At 43.9% G+C, this 21,221-nt stretch overlaps 1 protein-coding gene across 2 annotated transcripts in view; it reads left to right on the top strand.

The window, feature by feature from the left end:
* PPP1R16B (protein phosphatase 1 regulatory subunit 16B) overlaps positions 1 to 19,412 on the top strand; it is a 186,394-nt gene extending 166,982 nt beyond the window's left edge. For both annotated transcript variants that reach the window (XM_029612241.1, XM_029612239.1), the window contains 6 exons: positions 803 to 927; positions 4,897 to 5,022; positions 7,610 to 7,685; positions 9,445 to 9,574; positions 10,084 to 10,258; positions 11,825 to 19,412. In XM_029612241.1, the coding sequence (XP_029468101.1) occupies positions 803 to 927; positions 4,897 to 5,022; positions 7,610 to 7,685; positions 9,445 to 9,574; positions 10,084 to 10,258; positions 11,825 to 12,346 (1,154 nt within the window). In that variant the 3' untranslated portion in view covers positions 12,347 to 19,412. The remainder of the gene's footprint in view (positions 1 to 802; positions 928 to 4,896; positions 5,023 to 7,609; positions 7,686 to 9,444; positions 9,575 to 10,083; positions 10,259 to 11,824) is intronic.
* Positions 19,413 to 21,221: the final 1,809 nt, after the last annotated feature.

Here is a 21,221-nt window from a genome sequence, read left to right on the forward strand (position 1 = left end):
TTCCTATCATTTTCGGGGACCCCAGAACTGCGATGAAATAGGAAATATCGTCTATATTTCCTATTTCGTCACAAACGAATGCACATCCCTACTAGATGTCTCTTTGCAGGAGTTTGTGTTACTTCACAAAATAGCAATGAGGGATATTTTTTGCTGAGGTGACACCAGAATTTGAATATTTTTTTTTCATGTTAGTTGTAATGTAAATTGTCCTAGCTCTGCTCTGGACTTGTTCTGATGATTAATGATATTTTGTTGTAGTTATGATGATTTCTGGCTTTCTGCAAAAAAGATTCATGAAAGAATACATTCATTTTTGTTTTATTACATGATTGGATTTGATTATTTGTTTTCTTTTTCTTTTACATGATATATTTGTGCATTTATAAACTGCAATAAATATAAAATAATACAGATTAATAAGGAATTTTTAATGCTGTAAAGTGCTTGAAATAACTGAGGTAAAATGTTTTAAAGTTTCACACATGATGCATAATGGCTGTTTCAAACTACTTAGAAAGCCATTGTAGGGTGCAGTATTTGGCATTATTTATCAATAAGGTCTGAGACCTGCATGCTTACAGTCCACCCATGTTAACCTTGTGCCCACCCAAAAAATCAGTTCTGGCTACACCACTGTATTAAACAGGACTCATTTGAAAGCTGTCTCTGATCTGTTAAGTCTCTCTAAGGAAGCCATCAGCAACGCTCCTCCCCTTCTTCTCAAGGGTGATTGGGTTTCACATTAGGACTCTCTAGCCAGCCGGCAGCCCAGTTATTATTTCTCGCTGTTTGCCTGCAGGTATCACGCAGGAGAAAATAAATGAGATGCGAGCAGCTCCCGAGCAACAGATGGTCTCTGACATCCGAGGTTTAGTTGCAGCCGGCCAGGACCTGAACACGGTGAACTCTCAGGGAGCTGCACTGGTGAGTGAAGCCGCTGGAGCCCTGAACACATGGCTGTCTGTCTGTCACAGTGCCCAGGGGACGTGCAATGAAAAGTTTCATCAGGCAAGGTCATGGAAACATTTGTATCCACACTGGCCCCTTTAACACAGCAACAAAAAAGATGGAGAGATTTCTCCAGTTGTCTGCAAAGAAGACACAATCGGGCTGATACAGTAAAGTCCGCAGGAGAGCGCACAGGCCACTCTCCTGTGCGCGCGATTCACTATGCAAATTAGGCCCGGCAAAAGGAGGCGCTAGGGACACTAGCTCAATTTTGCCGGCGTTGGTTCTCGAGCCCGCTGACAGCCACGGGTTTGGAAACCGGACGCCGGCAAAATTGAGCATCCGGTCTTCGACCCGCAAGCCATGGGCCGACTTCAAATTTATTTATTTATTTTTTACTTTTGGTAACTTTCGGGTCCTCCGATTTAATATCGCCATGATATTAAGTCGGAGGGTGCACAGAAAAGCAGTTTTTACCGCTTTTCTGTGCACTTTCCCAGTGCCCTTTGGGTAGGCGCTAATTTCTGAAAGCAAAATGTGCGGCTTGGCTGCACATTTTGTTTTCTGAATCGTGCGGGAATACTTAATAGGGCCATCAACATGCATTTGCATGTTGCGGGCGCTATTAGGTTCAGGGGGTTGGATGTGTGTTTTCAGCCAAACGCACGTCCAATAGAGGGTTAACAGTGCGCTCCGTCGGAGCTGAGTAGAAAGCCATCCTGCTCAGACGTCCAGTTGATGCCGACAGTGATGGAAGTTTAACCTAATGTGGACATGTGCCCGGTGAGACCAATGGCTCATCTCAGGCTGTTAGCCTGCCAGCCAGGTCAGTCGTGCAGGGAATGCACAAGGAAAGAGGGAGAAATGCTGCTTGCAAGTAAACTGATGAGAATCATGTCACAAACATTGCAGTGACTGAGGATGTCACAAACGCGTGCATTTTTATACATTCATTAAATAAAAGGATTGTCTCTCACTAATCACTTTGTTGATTTATTAAAATGAGAATTTGACAACCTCTATAGTAAAGGCTTTCAACCTCATTCTCCAGTACCCGTAGCCAGTCTGGTTTTCAGAATATTGTACTAATGTGGTAGATGACGGGTCAGATGTGAAACTGAGGGGAGGAGGGGGAGCTGATGTTGATTTGGGCAATAGGATTTCTCTTTTCATCTATCCAAGGTATTAGATAATGAGAGAGAGGATCTGGGCAGACTGGGTGAGCCAACTGGTCTTTATCTGCTGTCATTTTACTGTGGGGTCAATTTTCAAAAAGCTGCTGGGTGATAAGGATAGCCTCTTAATTTTAACCAGTTATTTTTACACAGTATTTCAGCTAAACTAACCGGCTAGGTTTTCAGCTGAAAATTCAGAAGAATTTAGCTGGTGGGGTTTTGACCGTCTAGATTCAGCACAGCTTTGTGGGGGTTGGATTATCTGATCAGACTGAGCTGATTAGCACTAAAAAAAATCCCTGCTTCTAAATCTTCTTAGGTAAAAACAAACAAACAAAAAAAAAAGCTAGCAGCCTCACATTCAGGCCGATATTATAAAGTGCGCTCAGCCAAGTGCACTGTTTAACAGACAGTTGGATGTGCATTTTTGCCATGTGCCCACTACCCCTTATACTGTAAGGGATTTAGTGCATCAAAAACACTTGTCCAACCCCCTCCCCAAAACTAATAGCGCTCATCACATGCAAATGCATGTTGATGAAGCTATTAGTTACGAACCCGGGATTCTGAAAAAAAATGTGCCGTCAAGCCGCACATTTTATGCTCAGAAATGAATGTCTGCCTTTTCTGAGCAGCCCGAAACAGTGTACAGAAAAGCAGAAAATACAGTTTTTCTGTACACCCTCCGACTTAATATCCTAGCGATATTAAGTCAGAGGAACCAAAAATGTAAAAAAACCCTTTTAAAAATAGTGCCAATTTCCCCCTGCTCCTGACAAAGTTTAAATGTGCTGGCGGATCCCACCTCATTCCTGCCCGCTGAAAAATATTGCTTTCCCCATTGTCCCTCCATCTGGAGACCCTGTACCCACACTCTCCAAACCTCCACCCAAACTCATCCCAAGCCAAGCCAGCAGGAGGGAAGAGTGCGCTCTACCAGCTCGGCTTGGGGTCGCTGCTGTGAGTTTGCCTTAACCATGGCGCTGTCATGCTCATGATATAACTGTATTCTCTTTGGCCCATTTGGCCTCAGTTACATAGCATGCCAGAAAAACCCAGAGGCTGCCATCATCTACTGACTGACTGATAAACTGAGGTGTATAAGCTTTTGAGCACAAGAGCTCACTTCAACAGCACATGTCAGTCCATTATCCGCAGATAATGGGATAAACACAACTCTATCTGTAGACTCTGGTACCAATGCCATCTGGCAGTGACTGTCTTGCCCTTTCTTGCTAACTAGGACTACAAGTACCAGAATGCCTTGCGAGGGTAATTTAAAGCTCATAGGAACAGAATTTAAGGAACCCTGGGATAAGCACCGAGGATTTTTACTGGCAAAGAAGCGAGAGGAAAGCCAGAGATCCATAGGAGTGTGTAGCATTGCACCAGGAATGGAACAGGGCCAGCTAGATGGGGGCTGTATGATCTTTAGCTACCGTCAGATTCTCGGTTTCTGTGTTCTCTCGCTCCTGACAGACAGGAGCCAGAAGAGAAATGGTTTATGGATACATCCAGCGTGCTACACGCCAAAAACATGAATCCTTCCAGAAACTGGTATGTGTTTGTGGAATGTGGTGCTTAGTCTATGAGGCGAGTAAATATCGTGCAGGGAAGGACACAAAACGAGCGTTGCAATTGTAGCACATCCAGTTTTCTGTACAGCTGCTACCTCCTTGTGGCAGAGTAGTGGAGTGCTGGTGCTCGGAAATGGATTTCCATCTACCTTTAAACAGGGTCACTGAAAACCCAGGGAACTGCAAATTCTCTATGGTGTTCAGGATTCTCCTTGGTTTTCTGATTCCCTCGTTTTTTTATTTTTTATTTTTTGAGCTGCTGTAAAAGATGGGGGTGGGGGAGTTAATTCCCTTGAAAGGGTCTTCTCCCACACCCCTCGGTTTATATTAGAGGTGAAGAAATGTGGTACTATTACACTCAGGCAGGTTCCTTTTCTGGCTTCTAATTTCATGTTCTCCAGCTGCCTTAGGAGGTGGAGGATGCTAGTAATAAATCAGAATTATAGAGGCACACGAGGACCGTACATTCCCGCCCTGTGCACTGCCACAGATCCAACCTGATCTCTGACCCCCTCTGCTTATCTCAGGCTTGCTTGATTTCTATTACTGTTTTTGCCTCCACCACCTCTTCCTAGAAGGCTATTCCATGCACCCAAGCCTGTTAATCACAATAATAATTCATAAAAAAAAAAAAAAAAGCAAAAGCAGCCTGCTCTCCTGCCTCCTCGTGCTGAGAAAGCTGATGGTTCATTCATTCCAGAGGCGGTTGGCTGGGGCTCATCCGTTCCAAGGGTGGGGAAAGTGGATAAATCCAAACCAAACCATCTAAATAATCAGGCTTCCCATTTCTTACTCTGGTTCTGCACCTGGAGGCAGGGCCGTTTTTTCTTCTTTCCACTGCACTGGGTTTTCGGCTAATCTGACCCATTCCTGGAGTGGTCCTTGCCTTCTCTGTCTGCTCTGCCAAAGATTCTCCTTGTGCTGTATTTTGCATATTCAAAATCCTAACGTTCTTTCCAGGACCCTACCAAATATTTGCTTTTCTGTTTTTAACTTTACCGAAACTGTAACTGTTTGTGTGTTTGAGACAGGCAGGCAGTGCTACCCCACCTAGGAACACCTCATTCCCACAGGTACAGCTGTTTCACTGCCAATGCACTGTGTCTTCCCACTGCTGTAGGCTTGGCAGTTCCCGCTGCAAGGGCCTATGAATGGCAGGCACTGATTCTGCCTCCTCTGTGCTTTCTCTTCAGCTGCACATTGCCGGGGCGAACGGTTATGTCCACGCAGCCGAGATTCTCCTAGAGCACGGAGCGAGGGTGGATATCAAGGACTGGGATGACTGGGAGCCCCTCCATGCTGCAGCCTTCTGGGGGCAGGTAATGCCATCTCTTCATGCACTTGCTTCTTCTATTCCACAGAAATATAAGGCACAGGGGAAAGGCCATAACTAAGGTAGGTGAGAGGGGGAAACCACTCAGGGTGCAATGCCCCTTGGTGGGGGGGTGGGAATGGAAAAAAGACTGAAATGCAAGTGTGAGCTGGTAGTGGATAAAAAGCCAGCAAGAGTACGGCTGCTCTCCTTCCATCCCGTGTCAGGGATAGGGGGAATAACAAAAGGAGGCAGTGTTTGAGTTGCAGAATATTAATAAGGGAAACTCCCCTACCCTTAAGGCTTTGATCAGCAGCTGTGCCCTTCCTCCAGGTTTACCCAGTCCTGGTTTTACTCTCCTTATCTATCTTTGCTCATCTCTATCCCCTCCCTCTCTGTGTCTCTTTCTTTCCTTCTTTCTCCCCTCCCTTGCCATAGACCTCTCCCTTGTGTTACTGTATTTCTGCTCTTCTCTTTCTCCTTCTTCCCTGTGGGTTTCTGCTCTTTCCCCCTCTATTCTCCTCCCCTGTGCTCTTTTCTCTTCCTTTCCTCCCTGTACCGCTCATCCCTGTTTTTGCTCTTTTCTCTTTCCTTCCCAGTGTGTATGTCCTGTCTCCCGTGCCTCACCCTCTCCATTCCCACCCCCTCGCCACACCAGAGTGTGTCTCTGCCTTTGTATTTTAATCACCCCCCTCTCTCTCTCTCTCTCAGGCTTTCCACACAGCTTCCTACTCTTAGTACCCAGGCAGCTTTTTTTTTTTTTTTTTACAGAAGCATCGAGACGGGACGGAGTTCTGGCTCCGGAAATGCAGGTGGGAGGAGACTTAGCAGGTGCACTGTGGACTCTCCCCAGCCCCTCATATAAGCAGGTTCTTCAGTGCAGCGCCGTCTGTGGCTCGGAAACATTGGCAGAGCTTAGCCACATTAATAGTTTATTGCTAGTGCAGAAGCTTCCAGGATGATTTCTTTTTTTCCTTTTCTGTGTTTCCCCTCAGTTCCATCCTGGGGCCAGGAAAGGAGAGAGGGAAAGAGGGGTGGGGATCAGAGAAGGAAGAGAATGGAGGGAGAGAGGAACAGGTATCAGGGTAGGAGAGGGGCACGAGATACACTTGCCTGCCCGGCACTAAAATACCTAATTATAGTTCTGTGTGCAGTTGCACTTTTGAATCCAATATCGGACACTCCCTGTAATTTTGTATTTTTAGCAAGTCACACCAGTTCCTCCTCCTCCTCCTCCTCTATCTTATTCATCTTATAACTTCATAGCTTCCATTTGTCTTTGCTCTTGTGAGTAGCTGCTTCATCACATTATGGCTGGTAGAGTGCTTTAAGGAGCAGTTTTTATGACGAACACTGTACATAATCCATCTGCCTATGTACCTTACCTCCTGCACAAACATGTGTTAGGAACGATGACAGGAACAGCGCTCTGACATCCTGCAGGAACTCCCAGAAACCTTCATTAGAAACAATGGAGATCAGAAGTTACTGCACTGTCCATCATATCAAATGTCTCAAAGCTGATCAAACTGATCAAGAATAGAAATAATGTTTAGTATTTATAGAAGGCCAGCAAGGTATATTCAGCTGGCTAACAAGCTCCCTCTTCAAATCTTACAAACTTTGAAGTGAATGAGGTTAAGGAATTTCCTAAAGTGAGCACTGGATAGGAAGATCACCCTTTTGTGCTCCAATCACAAGAGGAATGGATGGCCGACTTCATCCTTGAACCCTACAGTCAGAACTGGTTGTTAGGATAAGAGAGCATGCAGTTTACTATAGCCTTATCTTATGTAAAGTCCATGTATGCAAATGTATCTCATGAGTATTCATTGTGGATAGCCTAAAAGCCAGAGCTGTGTGTGGCTCTTGAGGACTGGAGTTGGCCATTCTTGCAGAAGACTGCACTTCTGGTTGCTGCATCTTAAAAAAGATATAGCGGAACTGCAGAAAGGTACAGAGAAGGGCGACCAAAATGACAAAGGGGCTAGAACGGCTCCCATATGAGGAAAGGCTAAAGAGGTTAGGGCTGTTCAGCTTGGAGAAGAGACGGCTGAGGGGGATATGATAGAGGTCTATAAAATCATGAGTGGAATAGAACAGGTAAATGTGAAATGGTTATTAACGCTTTCAAAAAATACAAAGACTAGGAGACATTCCATGAAGTTAATAAGTAGTACATTTAAAACAAATCTGAGAAAAAATGTTTTCACTCAATGCAAAATTAAACCAGATGATGTGGTAAAGGCAGCTAACCTAGCTCTGTTTAAAAAAGGTTTGGAGAGGTTTCTAGAAAAGTCTATAAACTAATATTAACCAAATATATTTTGGGAAAGCCACTACTTATCCCTGAGCAATAGCAGCATGGGATCTATTTACTGTTTGGGATCTTGCCAGGTGCTTGTGACCTGGATTGGCCACTGTTGGACCCTTGGTCTGACCCAGTATAGCAGCTCATATGTGCTTATGATTTTAAGATTAATGCTGCTAGCCACAAGGGCCTCACTGGTTATCACTGTCGTCCAGATGTGCTTGTGCTCAAGTCAGTAATTCTGTTAAAAGCATCACCCTAAAATTACAGATTTCTTTTCCAGATGCAGATGGCAGAGCTGTTGGTGTCCCACGGTGCCAGCTTGAGTGCAAGGACAGCGCTAGATGAAACACCCCTAGGTAACACCTGCTTTCTTCTTGAAAGGTTTGGCTCATACCAGGTCTGCTTTCTGAATGCTTGCTCCTGCTTTGTGCCCAGAGCCGAACTCTTTTCAGAGAATTGCGAGAAAATGAGATCCGGCCTTCCATTAACACAGCACTAATGGAAATGTCAGACGCTTTCTGTACACGTGCATAAAGTACAGTATAGTAACCTGCCGTCTCCTTCAGCCTCTCAAAACAAGATTTTAACTCTTTTTCCATAGAGATAGTTTAAACTCTACTTTCACTTGATGCAAAAATTCAGATCATTCAAATTGATTCCATAAAGTGATATTCAGAGTATTTGTTAACTTTTTCGGGAAGGCCTGATGCTTGCCGGGTTAGTTGTTCTTGTTCCAGAGATCTGCGTGGCTAAGCTGGATGTGGTTCTCTGCCCTGTCTTGTGTGTTTCCTTATGCCACTTAGCTGCCAATTGACTTGGTGGGTTTTGGGGTGTATCTTGTTGATTGGAAGGTCAGCTTTTATTCAGGGGCCACCTTGGTGTCTGGCCTTCCTTGTTAGCCAAAATATTTGCTGTTGAAATGTTCGTGGATTGCATTGTTCAGCTGAACTCAATAGAAGGAGCGATGATGATGGGACTTTCAGAGTCCCAAAAATAAATATGTGTCACAGAACAACGACCTAAGTAACTTTACCAAAAATACGTTGTATCACAAATATTTGTTCTTTATATCATTGGTGCTATAGACTTTTCATAATAATATTTCAACACAATTTGTCTATGAATTTGGGACCTTCATAACACCCACGCTTTAACAAGCTTGAACTTGTGTTTACACCGTTACGGGTCCTTTTTAATCATTGATCCACTAGTCCAGTTTTGCAAAAAGCTTTTTTTGAAATTTCAACATTTTTCTTAAAAAATATCAAAGAATTGTACTTCCCTTTATTCTTTGAAATGGTACCAGAGTCAAGAGTCCGGGTACGCGTTTCGCGAGCCGCTGCTTCAGGGACGTCTCGTATTGACTCACTTAGCCTGGCGCTCCTCCGGATAATTCACAGGGTGCTGCATCCCTGAAGCAGCGGCTCGCGAAATGCATACGCGTCACAGCACCCTGTGAATTACCGGAGGAGCACCAGGTTAAGTGAGTCAATACGAGACGTCCCTGAAGCAGCGGCTCGTGAAATGTGTACGTGTCGGACTCTTGACTCTGGTACCATTTCAAAGAATAAAGGGAAGTACAATTCTTTGATATTTTTAAGAAAAATGTTGAAATTTCAAAAAAAGCTTTTTGCAAAACTGGACTAGTGGACCAATGATTAAAAAGGACCCGTAATGGTGTAAACACAAGTTCAAGCTTGTTAAACCATGGGTGTTATGAAGGTCCCAAATTCATAGACAAATTGTGTTGAACTATTATTATGAAAAGTCTATAGCACCAATGATATAAAGAGCAAATATTTGTGATACAACGTACTTTCAGAGTCTCCCCATGATTTTCACAAATCATTTTGTTTGCAACCTTGGATCAGAATCAGGAAAACTCCTTTGCCGGGCATACACAGATACTGAGTTATGATTTAGAACTATGATCTAACCTTGCTTTTCTTGCCCATCCCTAAATAATCCATGTATCTGATCTATATATGTACCTCTCTCTGTGTATGGAGCTAGTCCAGAGGAGAAGGTATTGAAATCAAGGAGCTGAGTAACAGCAGCTTTCATACCTTGCTTTCCTCCGGAATAATTTATATTTCTCACTTTTCTGTACCTCAGACTTATGTGAAGACGATGACTTCAAAGCATTTCTGCTGGAGCTCAAGCACAAGCATGACATTATCATGAAATCCCAGCAAAAACACAAGTCCTCCTTGAGCCGAAGGACTTCTAGCGCCGGGAGTCGGGGGTGAGTGGAAAAAAGCCAGAAGGTTTCTGGGTTAGCAAATGGACAATCCTACACAGGCCCTACTTGTACACTCCTCTCAGGGGCTGCTGTTTGCCACCGTTGGAGACAGGATACTGAGCAAGAGGGACCTTGGTTAATTCTTAGGTTCTAAGTTTGAGGGAAACAAGATTCAATCACTTGCAGACGGTCACAGCAATTTTGCGAGTGGGACTTGAATCCAGGGGTGCCAATCAGCTTCATATTTTCAGGCCAGGTTGATACAGTCCTGGTTTTACTCCGAATAAGTCCCAGCATGCAATGGGGTAAAACCAGGACTGGATTAATCTGTCCTGAAAATCTGGAGCTGGTTGGCAACCCTACTTGAATCTGGGTCTCAGCTCTGTAATTCTGTTGCGAGCACTGATGCTGTTGTTGCCTGCTTGTAATCAGATTATCCGATTTTGTAAACTGCTCCTTGACTGCCGGAGAATCTTTCGTTAAAATGTCTCCTCACTTGGTGTCTTGTGCAGCAAGGTGGTGAGGAGGGCCAGCCTTTCAGACCGGACAAACCTTTACCGGAGGGAGTATGAGACAGAGGCCATCGTGTGGCAGCAAATGGGAACCGCAGAAGACACCTGCAATAGCAGCCACAGTGGTGATGACAGGGAGACTGGCTCTGACCAGGAGAACACGGAGCCAGAACAGGTCAGCACGCTAAAACGTCCTCTCTACTCTCCTGCACTTTCCTTCTGTTTAAAAAGAAAGTGGCTGGTGACTATTCCATTCTGTGTAAATAGTGCAGTACGAAGCAGAGTTTTCTTTCCTTTAGGAAGCACAGGAAGTCATTTTTTTTTAAGCAAAAGAAAAAGGGCAAGTGACCGCAAATTAAATAGCTATAAAGGGACTAGTGGTACACATACAAAGATAACAATAAGAGGAAAACAATATATAAATAATGTATACATAAATAATCAAATAGGTAAATGTAAAAACGATGAATAAATACAGGCACATAAAATGTGATTTAAAAACAGTTAAGATAACCAGATAAGTTGCCCTGCCTCGATTCACCCATTGCCCACCTCCAAGATATCTGGTTATTTGCTTAGCCGGATGAACATAGCCGGATATTCAGCAGCTGCCACTTAGCCTTGGCTAAGTATTGCTAAATATCGTCCTCGTTAATTATTAAGGGAGTGTGGGCTGGGGACGGGGAGGGGTAGAGACAGGGAGGAGAAGGAGAAAGGGAAAAGAAGAAACTAGGAGAGGGGACGGAAGGGGGAAGGCATAAGAATATAAGAAGCTGCCAGACTGGGTCAGACCGAGGGTCCATCAAGCCCAGCATCCTGTGTCACAGGTACCTGGCAAGAATCCAACAGTAAAGACAATTTAATGACATCGGATATTTGAATTGTGTATTGTTTGTACGCCTGATTCAGGCAGTTAGCCAACACACGGCCATGTTAGGTCCTTAGATTTACTAGTTCTTCTTGTTTTTATATGTATGAAGGTCCTTTTATGTAACATTAAACTTTTTTTAAATCATGTTTTATGTGCCTGTATTTATTCATTACCTTTACATTTACCTATTTATTTGTTTATACATTATTTATATATTATTTTCTTCTTATTTTTAGCTTTGTATGCTAATCATTTTATAAGTGCAGCAATGCTAGAAGTGTAATAGTGCATTCTAGGGTAAGTGATTATACTTCGGGGTAACTGCAGGCTTGGCATAGCTATATCTGAATTCAGGAAAGCAGGGGATAAATGCAGGGGATCTCTGAGGGAGTGATGGGAATCGTAAGGACTAGGTAAATTGGATGGATGGGCAGACTAGATGGGCCATATGATCTTTTTCTGCCATCATGTTTCTATGTTTCTATATCCAGTCAGCCCAGCCTCTGTAGTCTCACTGCTGAAACTCCTTGAATTCTTTTCTCTCCAATATCAAAATATCGGTTTTTGTTGTCTTAAAGCAACAAGTACCTTTTTGTTTTGCTTCTCTTAGCGAGAACTGTTGACTGTTATTATAGCCCTTTGTGCATGAAGGACATGATCCTAGCACATGCGGTGCGGAAAGCGAGAAAGCTGATGTGTTGCTGCTTGTGCTACTCCTCCTGGTCCATGGATAAATAGAGTACCTCTGTTTTCTTCTTATTGCTCCCGTGATACCTTTCCCATGACTCAAACCCACCAATAAAAAAGTGAAAAGAAACAAATGTAATTGAAAAGGTTCATCTCTCTTTAACAGCACCAATTCCTTTACAGAGTGTAACAGTGAAGAAGTCCACCCCTCAGCCCGAGACGGTGATAAAGACCAGAGTCGGTGATTGTGAAATGCCCATGCAGAATGGATTCAGGATTCCAGATGCCACATTCCAGTATTCTGTCCCCAACAGAGATGCATTGACCCTGCACGAAACGCCTGAGAGTAGTATTACCCCAGCGCTGCCCTACACCACCCTTGGTTACTCCGACACGCTGCAGCCATGGAGTGGCTACAAGGAGCGCTCTCACCAGACCCTGTCCGAACTGAAACGGCAGAGGGCAGCCGCCAAGCTGCTCAACCACCCGCTGCTCCATGCCCACCTTAGCAATGGCATCGGGACCCTGGCAGAGAGTGGCGGGGAAGCCAAGGCCCAGCCGATGGGCTCGAGGACATCCCTGTGCTATTCCAATGGGATGACTGTGTATTACACAGCGAGCAGTGGGGATCCACCTCTCTTAAAGTTCAAAGCGCCTGTGCAGGACATGGAAGAAAAAGTACACGGCTGCTGCCGGATATCCTAAACGGTCTAAAATAGGAGAAATTTAAGATGAAAATAAACTGTTCTTTCAGCAAGGAGATGAAAGTCACTTGCAGTAAGTCTCATGGTGAACGCCAGGCAGGAGCTGAAGAAAAAGTCCACTTTCTGGAAACAGAGTTTTCGCTCTCTCTTTCTAAAGAAATTTCACTTTCTTTCTTTAAAAGGTGGTATTTTTAAACAAAGATTTCTTATAACTCTGCAAAGCCATTTTTCCCTTTTCTTTTGAGGCCTTGCTCTTCCAAGTCTAACAGGTCGATGCAGCATTGGGACTCAGGCCAGCGCACTGCTTAACTCTCTATTGGATGCGCGTTTTAGATGCACTAAGCTAAGGCCAAGTGCAATAACAGGAATAGCGTGCCCAAAACGCACATCCAAACAAGCGCGTAGCTAATGGCGCTCAAAACATATAAATTCATGTAGATGAGGCTATTAGCCATTACCCCGGGATGCAAAAAATGACTGCGCGCCCAACTCGCCCTGTTTAACATGGAAAATTTAACGCCAGCTCTAGGCTGGCGTTAAGTCATTCCGCACTTAAGGGCTCAACAAAAAAACAAAAAACATGCTTTCTGTGGGTCCTCCTACAAAATATCGTCGCAATACTAAGTAGAAGGAATCACAGAAAACTGTATGACGACCAAAAAAAAGGCTTGACTGGGGAAAAAAATATGTTCAGGGTGCACAATATGCGCACACAATATACATGGTCCAGGCCGAGTATATTGAGCGTGTATATTGTGCCAGTAGCAGGAGAAAACAGATGCTCGTATTGAGCGTCCATTTTCTAACCCGCACTTAAAGCCTCCTCTCCTGGGCACCCATTGCCAAGGAGGCACTAGGAACGCACAATTTCCCCAACTCCTTCTTTTTAACATGGCAGCTCATTTCCCTATCGCATCACGCGCCCGGGAGAGGTGAATGGGCACGCATTAGGGACCGAGCGCTCAATACGCGTGCCTGCTTTTAGCGCGCCCATATTGCATCAGCCCCTATATGTTTGGAGTTCTGTGAGAGAGGACGTCCACATTGCACACTCCCATTATTATTAATAGTCCTCTCTACTGAATTAAAGGCATCGTTTTTTTGTGTGTTAGAGCAATGTCTATTACCGAGAGGGCCGGATTTAGGCAAGTGCCTAGGGCTCCACATTTTGAAGGTGACCAAAGCCTGGGACTCTCCCTTGCTACTTGTTGGTTTCTGGGGACAACATCCCCTACCCCAGTCTTCTGCCTGTGGGCACTATAATCTTAAATCTGGCCTTGCTTGCAGAGGAAGTAGCAAGTAGCACCGAAAATACTTTCCTCCCTTATGTGAGCGCTCCCACCCTTTCCTTGCCCCTTTTATATAAAGCTGCTGTACTGTGACTCCCAGCTCTATTAGGACATATTTCCTTTCTACCTTGGGCTCCTGTTTGCTTCAGCTCAGCCTCACAAGCTTCCTGTGGTATAAGAAAGGGGCAAAGAGTGGTAAAACCTGACACCGCCTCGGATTGGCTGAAACAATAGGCAGCCTGGGAGGCTCACGTGCTCACTGAGAATGTCCCGGTACCAAAGCTCTCCTGGAGACCGCCTTCCTTACGAGCAGCAGCAATGCCTCATTTACTGCTGAGCGGTCCTTGGAACCACAGCCTTTGGGGGGAAGAGTTACATTCACTGCCACTACACTGAGCACCCTCCCGGCTACCATACTCGGGAGCTTTTCCCATAGGCAGAGAACAAGGACTCTTGTGTCACCAGGATACCACAGCCTCATCGGTTCTTCTTTCATTACATCCAGGCTGAGCATGCCCCCTAACCACAACATCCCTGGGTCCAGGCTGAGCCTCTCCAGTACCTCTGTCTCCTTCCAAGCTGAGCAGTTCACGTCCACCAGCTTAATGCTTCCCAGTACCTCTGCATCATGGGTAGCCCTGTCCCTAGCTTCAGGCTTGTGCTCCCCAGTATTACACCTTTGTGAGTATCGCAAACACTCATAGTTAACTCCAGGTTCAAGCTCTGCAGCTGCATTTTTTCTGTCTTATGAATCTCAACTTGTAATTTCCAGTCTCGAAACTAAAAACTCCAGGATGAATCTCCCTGGCTATGTGAGCAGCTGCTCTCTAGGTGAGTCAGCCTTGTTCCTCATTCCCCCTGCCCTTTAGAATTTTACCCCATCACACAGGAGCCTTATAATTGTATAGCAGTGAAGGGGTAGCCTACTGGTTAGAGCAGTGGGCTGAGAGCCAGAGCTCAAATCCTGCTTCTGCCACTCATGGTCCGTATGATCTTAGGCAAGTCACTTCACCCTCCATTGCCCCAGGTAATAACATAATTATAAGCCCTCTGGGGTAGGGGCTTACTCTCTGTACCTGAATTGTAACACTCCTTGAGCATGACCTTGGCAAGGAAAGTAGTGAAATCCAAATCCTTACTGAAACAAATACTTAGCTGTGTATATCAGTTAGTACCATGCCTAGGACAGAACTGTTGTTTGGAACAGGTTGTCATGTGCTTGTTGCATACTTTTACTCAGAATGCTTTTGTCGCTGCAGTGAGCCAAAATAATGAGGAGACTCAAGGGTTTGATCCGTAAGAGCACACAAAATTTCTATATTTTTATTGTCAAAATGTAATGTTTAATGTAAATGTTTATTTAAACTTCATGACCATACCAGTGCCCTTATGGATGCAAAGCATGCTGATTGCTGGCCAGGTTATTAGCCTGCCATATGGCCTAGTGCTCTAGTGGCAGCAGAATCCCTTAACCTAAAACGGAGGTAGGGGGGAAGTAGGCGATTTTGGCATAGTCAGCAGAGACGCAAAGCACGTGGTCATCGTTACCTTGCATATTTTACAGCTTATTTTCAAGGGGAATCTAAACGGGCAGTTCCCATAATCTGCACGCTTTTAAAGTGCCCGCATACTTTGCACCTGCTGTTTCTGTGGATGGGGTTGGGGGAGCTAAAATAGCATGTGCACTTTTAAAAATGGCAAGTCACACCCTGTTTTACAGCTCAAAATCTCAATTTTACAAAATTAGTTTTGTCTCGTATGGCCTTGTTTCCAGGGCTTCCCCAGACACAGGGTCTTGGGATAAACAAAAAGACTGTATACTGGGTCTCCAGTGTATGCAAATTCACCTCATGCATATTTGAGTGGTAAATCTGAAGAAGGTTTGGGAAGCTCTGCTCCATTCTGTAAAACTTCTGAGCCATGTGGCTGGCCAAATATCTGGTGATATTCAGTTCTCAGAGAGAACTAGGCTGGCTTGGAGAAGTTTTGGCTTTGTGCCATGGACAGTTACTCATGTGCATAATTTTTTGGCCATCTCTGAATTTTGCAGAGCAGAAATTTGCCTCTGGTGTTGCAGAGGTGCACTATGATCTACTTTTGTTATCTCCATCCCCCCAGGGAATTTGAAAATCAAACATTTTTTCAGATTGAAAGCATACCTTTGGTAAAATGACATCCGAGCCGTTTCAGATTTGCTTGTTAGAACACTGCTTGATACCTTATCCCCCACACCATTTTATACGATGCAAAGAGAACACATTCTTTTTAATAACTTCAGAAAATATTTTCTGATTTGTAATTAATTCCTGAAGGTTTATTGATAGTGTTTCATGTATGGAGTTGTGAGCTGGTGGGTGCAGACAATAGTTCCGTAATGACACCCTGCCCCCTTCAGCTCCAGTCCGTACTTGATTTAAACATAAATTTAGCTGTCAAAAGGACTGTGGAGTGCATGGTTGCTTGTAGAATAAAATGAGCATCTGAGATCCGGAAAATAAGGTGAAGGCAAAATCAGCAGGAAATAAAGATTGGTCAGAATTAATGTGACAGTTTGGTTGGTTTTCAAATCGGTGAGAAAGAGATCCACAACATGCCACAGATCAATGCTTTGGTACTAAGAAGCATTATACTTAGGGACCTTCCTTTTTCAGTTTTTATTTAATTTTGCCTGGGAATTTCACTGTTCTAACAAAAGAAGTCAGTGGAAAAACTACTTTTCCGCTTTATTTTCTCCTGGGTGTTATAGCAAAGTCATTTTTCACTGATTTCTTTTTTTGTTCTAACATTGAAATTCCCAGGCAAAATAAAATAAAAGTTGAAAAAGGAAGGTCACCACTTATCCCTTAAAGACCTAATAAATGATAAGAAAAGCTACAGGTTCCCAGAAACTATGTGGTCTTGGAAACAAATCAGTGCAGTAAAGTATAAAGAAATGAGAGTTAGGGAAAAGTACTTCATTTATATTAGTGTTAAAGAAGCTCCTTTTTGTAATAAGTCAATTGGAATAAATACTTAAGGTTGGATAGGTCAGGAGAGGCTGCTCTAAGGCCATCAGGCCATGCTTTGCTCACTGGTTGATGTCACTTTCTGTACGCTCTGGTTCTGCACAGTATAATTGGAATATGAAGCTGTGTTCTTATGAGAACTGACATCATCGCACTGCAGGAGTGTTACAGTCAACTGAGGTCCTTTTAGGAATGTACATAGCTCTTGTTTTGGGTTCCTCAGTCGCTGCAGCATTTTTAATATGTGAGAATTAGTTTGACAGTTCTAGTAACCAGATTGAACCTGAGCACCTCAGTTCAGCCACACAGATCTCATTTGCCAATTGTGATTTTTATTAGAGAAAAATGCCTTAAGTAGAAATGCATTACAGAACTTTGGTGTGTTTATATAATTTACTTCAGCAATACATGTTTAGAATGCAAATCCCAAAAATGTTATCTGAAGCAGTCATACTCTGGTTTCCATGGTTCTCAAGGTGCAGCAAGATTCAGTCAAAGCTCAGCTGGTGTCTGACCTCTTGAGACTGGATGCGGCTGCAGGGGAGATAGTCAGTGCCATTACTGACTGTTTTTTCTTTTTGTGTTAAAGTGGACAGTGAAGCACTAGAATGTTGTAGCACTATACAGATAGCAGCATGGTTTCACTTAGGCAGAAAGCACTTTGGTCGATGTGGCCTACAGCTTTGAAATGAGACTTTTGAGGCATCTGTATGTGTGTATGCATCTGCTCTGCCAGGCCTGGGTCACCCACACTCTGTTTGCAAGCCAATCGTGACAAAGTACATTCTGGATGAGACTGAATCCCTGAATCAGATTGGCTGATTCAGCCTTGTCCAATAAGTTTCTCCCTTTCCAGTGCGAAGTCCACGCTGGCTTTAGCAGGCCTGAATCATGCAGCCACAGGGAAAGTGGCTCGTGAAGCTGAAGCTTGCTTGCAAAATCATCGGACAATAACCTGAAAGGTGCACTCTAAGGGGGAGGGGCTATGAAAATGAAATGTTCTGTGTCCATTCTCACGACCGCCTTTGAACCCCGGGGTTTTCTGACATGCGAATAATACGAAAGGACTTTCTGCCTCCCTCTGAGTGTTTTTCGGTTGCTTTAGACACAGAGTACCAGATTGTTTTTAGCAGCTGCTGTTTTGTTTTATCTAATATGATTAATAATGCAAAACATACCTGATCACTCAAGGTTAATGAAAAAATGAAGTGCTAGCAAAATGAAGCGTAACGTCTGGAATAATACGATAACCTCATAATGGTTACAGAAATGTCATGATACCTACTTTGACTTTCTCAAGGTGGTGTTTCTCAGAATCTTGAAGTTGCTCTTCTGGGCTTGGAGAGCTGCTGGGCAGTGAAGTTTCTGAAGGGAGACTTTGGGCCAGGCCCAGTGCATTATGGTACCTGTAGTCCTGCCACTTCCCATAAGGGACCAAAATGCCTTGAAAACAGAGAGAACCTGAAAAATCACAATGTGGGTCAGCATTGAAAGCCCTACTTCAGTTAGGCTGATTTGTTGGATCACATGATGTAACCTTTTAAAATCTGTGAAAAAAAACTGCAAAAGTCCTTAGTTTTGCAAGGGAGCCTTTCCTGAATTTTAAGGGGTTTTGTTAACTGCAGTTCTAAGGTCACCATCTGTCAAACCATACCATGGGAGAAATCTCTGGATTCAGAGCTAGAATTACAAATGCAGTCCCTTTTTTTCAGTTCATCTTTACTCAGGAGGGGCGTGAACACTTCCCCTTCCCCCAAGAATTTGCCTAAAGTCTCCCTTTGTAAAATAGGGCCTTGGGACAGCTCTGTGTGTATTTGCAATATTGCTTGATAGTGGCATTGGGGAAAGAGATTCTCTCAGACCCTTTGCAATGAGAATCACACACCAGCAAGCTCTGAACTTGTAGCAAAGAATTAAATGCAGGGGACTGGCTGGATCAGGGAGGGAGTCTCTAGGCCAGCAGTTCAGCTCAGGCTCAGTCACCATCACCTGAAAGCCATTCAGAGGCTTATGTGAAATAAGTTAGTGGTCTCAGTCCAGTTCTCAGTAGGCGGGTGCCATCATCACAGAAAAAACGCCATCCCGGTTTTCCATTCATTGGCACTATTGCTGGCCAGAAGGGCCAAAGGCATGGAGACAGAATTGCCTTTTCAGCCTTGGAGATGATCCCTCCCCCTGCAGGGTCGAGGCACATGGGAAGTTTGCACTGCTGCTGCTCCTTTCTGGTAGATAACTGAAGGACATTGGTTTCCAGTGTAGCCATGAGCAATAAAAGTTCACAGAAAGAAAAAAATACACATATACTTGGCCTGGATCCATACGGTGTATATACAACCAAAAGGTCTCTCTTTCACAAAGTGAATTTTAGCCTAAACTTTGAATAAAATAAACAGAATATATTAAATAGACACTTTAAGAGTTCCCCGTATACCTGTGTATAAAACTTGACATGTGCCAAATGTTTGTACAGACAAAACTTGACAAATATATTTTATGTTAAAATGAAATGAATTGCATTAAAAGCTTTGTGTAAAAATGGTATTATGGCAATCAACAGAGTCTAATATATTTAAACTTTTTTTTAAGTCTTTGATATCGTATCAAGTTTTCAGTTGAAATGGTTTCTGAATCTGCCGAAGCTAATCCTCTGATCTGCAGTATAATGTAGATAAACCTTGTGCCATCTTGCTGTGACTGACAGTATTACCTTTCAACCTTTGGTGACTTTAGAAGGACCATTGATTTTTTAAATAATAAAGAAAAAGACATTTCTTTAAATAATGAATTGTTGATTTCATCATTCTTTTCTTCCCTCTTTTGGTTTGCAAAGTTGAATTTGGAAACAGGTGATCCTCTCATACAATAGGCAGAGATCAGAAAGGTCGTTGAGTTTATGAGGTGGCTTGGTCAACACAAAGAGTCCTAGGGAGAAGGGATGTTGCCTCTCTCATGATCTGAAGTATATTTGATTTTTCACCGCTTCCACTGTTGAAATGGCAGTTGTGTGAAATTGTACATTATAACGTATTTCAATGCACCTTCAGCTCCGAGTTCACACATGCACAAATCAGCAAAAGCTTCTCCTCCATCTTTCCTTACCAGGAATGCAGTAGCACTTCTTAAGAACATAAGAAATTGCCATACTGGGTCAGACCGAAGGTCCATCAAGCCCAGCATCCAGGTTACAACAAGTATCTGGCAAGTACCTAAACATTAAGTATATCCCATGCTACTGATGCCAGTAATAGCAGTGGTTATTCCTTAAGTCAACTTGATTAATAGCAATTAATGGACTTCTCCAGGAATTTAGACAAAACCTTTTTTAAACCCAGCTACTCTAACTGCCCTAACCACATCTTCTGACAACAAATTCCAGAGCTTAATTGTGCATTGAGTAAAAAGGAATTGTCTCTGATTTGTTTTAAATGTGGTACTTATTAACTTCATGGAGTGCCCCCTAGTCCTTCTATTATCTGAAAGAATAAATATCCAATTTTCATTTACTCGTTCTAGACCTCTCATGATTCTGTAGACCTCCATCATTATCCCTCTTCAGCCATCTCTTCTCCAAGCTGAACAGCCCTAACCTCTTTAGCCTTTCCTCATAAGGGAGCCATTCCATCCCCTTTATCATTTTGGGTGCCCTTCTCGGTACCTTCTCCAATGCAATGACAGATTTTTTGAAATGTGGCGACCAGAATTGTACACAGTACTCAAAGTGCAGTCTCATCATGGAGAGAAACAGAAGCATTATGACATTTTCTGTTTTATTCACCATTCCCTGCCTGATCATTTCTAACATTGTTTGCTTTTGTTGACTGCTGCAGCATATAAATTATCCACCTAAGAACAAGTCTTCTCTGCATTTGATAGGGTTACCAGATGGCACTAGACCATCAGGGACAGGTTGAGCCAGGCCTGGTTATACCCCACGGCATGCATGGTTTTGTAGCTCTGCCAGAGCAGAGCCGTTGGAAGGGATTGGCAAGGCAGACACCGGGGGTGTGAGGACATCGTGATGCTGCAAGCTTCCTGCCGGGGCTGCAGCATCCTATGGGGACAGACCAGATGGCCACATCATTTGAAGGAGACCCTGGCCAGCCCCATCACTGGAGAAGGACTCTGGGGGCGGTGGCAGTAACGTTGGAGGGGGCCCAACCTCCCCGCAGGAAAATTTGACTTCAAAGAGGAACATATCCCTTCTCCCCACCCAGACTGCCTTGTTAGTCCTGGAAGAGTGCCGGTTCTGATTTTCCATTGACTTCCCTAAGAAAAGCAGAACTCCAAATTCACACCTGCAGTGTGGAAGACAGTCTGGCGACTCCGATAACTCTATGGCGGTAAAGGTAGACAGCAGCTCTCTCACCCCGCCGTCACGTGTTAATGTCAGTGGTTGGAGAGCTGGACGTGGGAGGGGCTCGGGCTGTTCTCGCGACGCTGGCAGACTTCATTCATTCAGCCTCGTGCGAATGCTGCCGGCAAAGATGTGTCTACCAGTTTCTAGTCAAGGGGCTCCCGCCAGTACTCTGCGTTCAGAAAATAATCTAATAAGGGGGCTTCCTATCCAGTACTGCTGGGTAGC

This window comes from Rhinatrema bivittatum, chromosome 8 (genome assembly GCF_901001135.1).
Source record: "Rhinatrema bivittatum chromosome 8, aRhiBiv1.1, whole genome shotgun sequence".
Classification (NCBI taxonomy): domain Eukaryota; kingdom Metazoa; phylum Chordata; class Amphibia; order Gymnophiona; family Rhinatrematidae; genus Rhinatrema; species Rhinatrema bivittatum.